At 42.5% G+C, this 6,866-nt stretch overlaps 1 protein-coding gene across 1 annotated transcript in view; it reads left to right on the forward strand.

Annotated features, from left to right (window-relative positions):
* Nucleotides 1–6,856, forward strand: part of adnp2 (ADNP homeobox 2) — a 13,247-nt gene extending 6,391 nt beyond the window's left edge. The window contains exons 2-4 of the mRNA XM_015386976.1: nt 2,115–2,236; nt 3,268–3,375; nt 3,582–6,856. Of these exons, the coding sequence (XP_015242462.1) occupies nt 2,129–2,236; nt 3,268–3,375; nt 3,582–6,380 (3,015 nt within the window). The 5' untranslated portion in view covers nt 2,115–2,128 and the 3' untranslated portion in view covers nt 6,381–6,856. The remainder of the gene's footprint in view (nt 1–2,114; nt 2,237–3,267; nt 3,376–3,581) is intronic.
* The last annotated feature ends 10 nt before the right edge of the window (nt 6,857–6,866 follow it).

The following is a 6,866-nucleotide window of genomic DNA, read 5'->3' on the forward strand; positions in this document are numbered from 1 at the left end:
GGGGTGGGCAATTCCATTTCCTGAAGGCCGGTATCCTGCAACTTTTAGATGTGCTTTTGATTCGACACACCTGAATCAAATCGATGAATTACCTCCTCAGCAGGCAGCTAGGTCCTCCAGAATCCTCTCAATCATCTAATTACTTGATTCAGGTGTGTCGAATCAAAAGCACATCTAAAAGTTGCAGGATACCGGCCTTCAGGAAATGGAATTGCCCACCCCTGATCTAGAGTATTGGAGGTAACATCTCAGTTGCACTTAAATATGACATATTAATATTTCTGAGGTGTTTTTGTGAATTAATCAGATATAAAAAAAAGCCTCCCATTAGCCAGTCTGTTATCACTTTAAGCTCTATGCAGCCACTTTTAATTTTGAAATTCTCATCTGTAGAATTTAAATCTAATTAGCAAAATTCCACTAAATGTATATATATATATTCATTTCACAGTAAGAAAGTAACAGGTGTGGAGCCACTTGGATGTAACAGCTGTTGGATGCAACATCTGCAGTGTTAAAGTTAGTCAGGGCTCCAGCCCCAATAAGGAGAAAAGAAACGCCACAGATTAACAGCTTTCTTAGACTTAGACAGATTTCTTCTGTACAGCTTTTAGACAGTAAATGAGCAGCAGCTTAACAGTGAAATGAGCATTTCAATTTCATAAAGTGCAGCAGTGATCAAATGTAATCAGGGTGGAAGAAAAACATTGTGCAAAATGCATTGATATGGAATTTCAGAGCAGTGCAAAAATGAAGTAGAAATAAAATTTTTGAGCTAAGTTCTAAATTTCAGGCAATATCTAAATCGGCACCTCAAAACTTCATTGTATTTAGGGTGTTATGGTGACACTGTTCATATTAAAGTTGCTTATTTTAATTTCCAACCTTTTTTTAATTCATATTTTTGGCATATCCCCTGTATGTCCATGTTCAGTTTATTTTTTTTTATATTCTGGCCGATATATCAGATATATTTGCCAATATGTTTTTTTAAAACCCCTGATATGTATATCAGCCTTGAAAGTCCCATATTTGTCGGGCTCTATTGGAAATACCCATTTGAAAAAAGACAGCCTCACTAAAGATGAATTATTACCCAGGTTAATTTAAATATTATTTTCAAATGGTGCTATTTAAGGATTTTTTAAAATAATTTTAATATTTTTTTTCTGTGAATGAAATTTTTTTTATTTGGGATCACTACTAGAAAAGCCAAGCGTCCAGCCCTGTGTTATATTTTTAATTATCGAGATTTGCCTGTTCTGGAAATGAGGCACATTCAGACAACTGATAGCTTTTTAAATAATATGAAAAACATTGAGCTGGTTAATCTAACAGACAGTTACCTGAGGGTTGTAACAGTCAATAAGTAAATGAAGGTTGTCGGTTACACTATTCCACATGATCACAGAATCTGATAAGAGTCATAAATGTGTGTACCAGGTGGTTCTGTTCTACATCTGTAGTTATCTGGGCTGTGGAAATGTTGCAGTGTTGGAATGCTGGAGTCGGATGGTACATTAGGGTACACGCAGCCTTTTGGCCCTTTTTCACTCGACTCACTACTCACTTTTCTGTCTGTCTGTCTTTTTTTTTTTTCTGTGTGCAAAAGCCTTTGATTAAGAACACAATGTCAAAAGATATCTTATTTGCATGATTTGACCAATTATGGGGATTGATATAAATTAGTTCACAAGTTTAAGCTGCAACCCTTTTAGTTTGGGAAGAGAGGAACCAGATGCTGTTGTTGCATCCCATGAAATGCAAACCTAGCTAAAGGAATCTGTTGGCTTAAGTTTGCAGGTTAAACTAGCAGCCGTTTTGAATCATTGTCAATTTGCAAAATAATTGTTAGTTGCAGCCAAAAAGTCAGTTGTTCTTCTTTCTTTTTCTGTTGACTGTTTGTCTCAGAGTAATATCACCCGACCATGCTTTTTCTAACATGCCAGACGAAAAATAAATATTGTGCCTAACCCAAAACTTAAAGCTTATCGGTATTGTATAGTATATTAAAATGTTGTATTGGGACATCCCTACATTTTTATTTAGTTCCCTTTAGAGATTGTTTAATTATACCATCTTTTCAAATCATTCTTTTTCTATCTCTCTTTTAGGTTTGTGGTGAATCATGTATCAGCTTCCTGTAGGAAATGTAGAAAAAATTAGAAGGGCTCGGAAAGCAGTGAAGAATATCCTAAGTGAGATCGGCCTTGAAGACTGTCAGAACTGGCTAAAGGTATGTTTTGTTTTTAATGTTCCAAAGTTCACAACACATCTTACTAGTTTTATTTATCGCTAGGCTACAAATGTAACTTTGCGACTGAACCCCATAACTTTTTTTACATGACTTTACATGTTAACTGTGTGACTGCACACGCTGGCCCTACAAATTATGCAAATAATTTAGCAATACAGCAACCTCAGTGGACTCCAAAGAAGAAAAAAATCTTCAATATCATCTAAAAAAAAAAGATGTTTTTATTCGTGAGAAAGGTCCTGGGACTGTGCCTAATGAGCCAGCAGAAGTTCTACGTCTTTTAGGTATTTTCTAATGAGCCATGTCATCTAAATAAACATGCCTGATACTGATATGATCTTTTTAAACTGAAATGATACCTTCCACCTAAGCTAAATTTTAGTTGTGAGAATAGCTTTTATGTTCTGGAGTTTAAACTTAACTTGAAATCAAGACCAAATTAATAGCTTTTTTTGGCCAAACGTATCAGTAGATCGATTCAGCATCAATTGTATGTTAATACTCTCCCTTTAAAAGGTGTTGTGGAAGGCTTATTATTATTAGAAATAGCACAACTCTACAGTCTGATGAAATCAGATCATTATTAGGGTGGGGCAGTATGGAGAAAAAAAAATTTAAATTGGAAGATTTCAGTTTCCTTCTGTAATTCCCCTCTTTATAAAACATATGCTGGGGCATTTGTTTTAAGAAAAAGTTTGATTTTATTTTTAAAAATTAAAAGAAGAATTGAACCACTCAGATAAGCCTTTTCTATCCTTTTTAGCTTATTAAGCTAAAAAAGGAGGGGGAGATAAAGCTTAATACGGAATTATAGTCATTATTTCATTAGTGCAGCAACTTACCTTGATTTTCCAGCTCCCAAGGCCGATAAACACAAGATCTATTCAGGGTAGCAACCATTAAAATGTATAGACTTGATGATTTAAGAGTGGATATTTTAATTTTTTGGGATGTCTCTATTCCACTCTTCAAGGGATGTTTTGTAATATGGTTTTGCTTTTTCTACACAGGAGCTAGATGAAAACCAAGATGACAAAAACTCAGAAGAGGAGGAAGCTTTTCAAGGAACAGATTGGATTGATATCACAGAGGGATTCAGTATCCGACAGCAGAAGAAGGTGATTTTCTTTATTTTTCCACCAGGATAACTTGCATGTTGTTTACAATAAACCTAATATTTTCGCTCTGCATAAAAAAAAAAATTTAATTCCAATTATACTAATATTTGATCATCTTTAAGAGCAGCTAAATTATGTAGCATCTGACAGAAGTTTGTTTTGAACACCCTAAAAATTAACCTGATCTTCCTATTGTATCTCTCTAGTGGCCCTATCGGTCTCGATCTCTGTGCTGCACCCTCTGCAAATACTCGTCACAAAACCTCTACAACTTCAGAAGCCACATCTCTCGCTGCCATGCGTATGTTCAGACATATTGTACGCTGGTCCCTTGCTCCCAATGCCTCTTCATCTCTCACCCCAAGATCGTTAAGAAGCACATGCTCTACTTCCACGCCAAACTGCCCGTCCCAAACATGCAGATACAGAAGGAAGCTTCGTTCACCCATCGCTCGGCTGAGAGGTATCACTGTCGAAGGTGTGGATTCCCAAGCTCCTCCATCTTCGCCATAAAGAAGCACATCATTCTCAAGCACTTGGAACACTTGGCCCAGCAGTACATCGGTTATAGATTACACCAGCAGGCGTCTACGGCTGTAAAGATCTACTGCTGCAAGGTGTGCAAGGTGAACACTGGAACTCTGGACCAAATGCTGCACCACATGTTGGTCGAGCCGTCACACTACACAGTCACCACACAGGTGCAGAGTCTAATAACAGAAAACAAGAACTACACCGGTAAACCTACTTCTAATGGCAATGGGTTGTTGGTCACATTCCCAAATATTGCTCCCAAACCACAAACGCCTCAGATACTTCCCAATAACTCCTTAGTTGTACCCAGTAACGGCCAAACTGCCGGCACAGTGGTAGCCGTGCAGCAGCTGCAGGGAAACGCAAATAGTACGACTCTGATCTGTGCCCCTGGAACCAACCAAGCTTTTCTGCCACCACAAGCTTCAGCATTGGTGCAGCTGGCTAGTGCTGAAGCTAAAGGTTTGCTCCAGCCTGGCGCCACGATAGCTCTAAGGAGCGCTCTGCCCCAGGGGCAGTCCGTGGTCCAGCTTCCAACAGTGTCCAATGTGTCTCTAAAGCAGAGCCCAGTGACCATATCTTCTACTGTAGCTCAACCACAATTGGTTTCAACAGGGCAGCAAATGGTTCCTCCAGCAGGACCTCAGGCCAGTCTGGTTCCTGGAGCCGCCCCCAAATCTGCTGTGGCTGTTCAAAATGCACCAATAAACCACACTCCCCTCCAAGGTACCATGATGACGTCACAGTCCCTGCTGAGTCACCTCATCCCAACTGGGAACAGAGTGAATGGCATGCCTACGTACACATTCGCTCCACTCGTTTCTCAGAGAACATCCACCCCCCTCAAGCCTGTTGAGCAGTTGAGTAACTCGGCACCACAAACCAAGAAATGGATCACCTGTCCCCTCTGCAACGAACTGTTCCCTTCAAACGTCTTCGACATGCACACCGAGGCCGCCCACCAGACCAAATCAACCACTTCCAAGTCAGAAAGTGTCGCTGCCCGAGCAGCATTCCTGAAGAAAATGCCCGACAAGACTGTCAAATGCCTAACGTGCAAAGTGCTGCTAACAGATAAGATAGTCTTCCAACATTTGCTTCATGGGCTAAATTGTTTGTACTGCTCCGCTTTGTTCTTTTCGGTCAAACAGCTTGTAGAGCACGTAAAGCTGCACAATCCAGCAAGCAAGGTGTATTGTGACTTCCTCAGGCAGAAGTTTAGGATCTACTCCAAAGGTAACGGCGGCATCCTCTTTCCTCATTTTGACGTTTGCACCACCGCACCGAAGGAGGTCCTGGGAGAGGCGGAGGTCAACCTCGCCCTTGTCACGAGTTCTCTCGACTTGATTTTTTTTAAGGTGCAGGCCAGCACCCACCAAGACGTTTGCGCAGCACCCATAAAAATCCACAGCCCCTACTGTCCCTTCTGCAACGAGAGGTTTCAGAATCAATCTGATCACATCCTGCATCTGAAACAGAAGCACTTTGTTGCGCCCACCATTCATGCAATCCTGAAGACCGAGGCATTCAAATGCATTTACTGCAATGGTGTTTACACAGGAAAGGTCACCCAGCAGGCAGTGATGCTTCACATCAAGCGATGCCGCTGTTCTCCAAAGCCAGCGCAACCTCCGAAACCCCCAGGTCCCACACTGGTGCCGCAGCAACCACAACCGTTAAAACCACCTCAGCAGGTTGGTCAGCAGTCCGGACTCTACTTCCTCCAAGTGCCACAGGGAATGACGATGACAAGGACCTTAGCGCCGGCTCGTGTGATACGAGCTCAGGCCCCTGCGCCAGCCCCTGCGCCGGTCTCTGTGGAGCCCCCAGAGACTGAGGCTGAGCGGCAGCTCAAGAGGAAGCTGGAGGCCGCATTGAAGGAGGCGATGGAGGCCAACAGGCGAGAGCGGGAAGAGAGAGCCGCCCTGCGCAAGAAGAGGGAGCAAGAGAGACGGGAAAGGGAGAAGGAGCTGCAGGAGTGGAAGCAAGCACCCCCACCAGAGCCAGAGGTCCAGAGCGACCCTTCGGTCAAACTTGTGTTGGAACCGACCACTGTGGAGCGACGCTGCAGTGAGGAGCGCCGAGAGTTCATCTCAAAGTACTTCAACGCCAACCCTTACGCAACCAAACCGGAGACCGAGGAGCTGTGCAGGAGGCTGTCTGTGACCAAATCAGAGCTGGCTGGACAATTCAGCAAGAAGCGCAGCAAGTGCATGAAAAGCCTCAAGAGGAACACAGCTGTCATCCTGCTGGGCTTCAACATGGCGGAGCTGAATAAAGTCAAGCACAACCTTCAAATCCCCGAGCCAGAGCCACCGGCCGACGCTGTAGAATCAGACGGAGAGGGGGAATCAGCAGCACCGCCGCCCAGCGAGGAAGAAAGGAAGGAGGTCAAGGACACACCAGAACCGATGGATGTTAGAGAAGCAGAGGAAGTTCCAGAGGCAGAGCAGGAGGAGCCAATGGAATGAGAGCAGAAATGCTTTGATATCTGGACTAGATATAGGAAAAATCAAAACAGAAACTCCTTTGTTTTCAGTCATGGAGAGGCAACCTTTTCATAATATCCCAGCGACCCTGTAACTGAGGGCGGTTCGTCGATGTAGACGTCATTAACAGTGCTTTGTTCAGCCTCCGTATGCTATCAGTGCTCCTTATTCTAATCTCCACACAGATGCAGCGACATGTCATCAGTGCTTTTCTAAAACATAAAGATTATACCAATGTTGAGGCAGTATTTTCATAGATATAAACATTTACAACAAACTTCACACTTTAGTTCTGTCGCCCACCCACTTAGCTGCCTTGCACACCCATTAAAGCCCCTCTGTCTATGAATTGAATCTTTTCCAAGTTAAAATAGATTTATTTCAGACCTTGCCTTATGAGTCTGACCTGAGTTCTATAATGTGACCACACCTGCTGGTTTTGTATTTTTCTTTTCACATTATGATATA

The sequence above is a fragment of the Cyprinodon variegatus genome, unplaced genomic scaffold (assembly GCF_000732505.1).
Source record: "Cyprinodon variegatus isolate N-32 unplaced genomic scaffold, C_variegatus-1.0 Scaffold382, whole genome shotgun sequence".
Taxonomy (NCBI): Eukaryota; Metazoa; Chordata; class Actinopteri; order Cyprinodontiformes; family Cyprinodontidae; genus Cyprinodon; species Cyprinodon variegatus.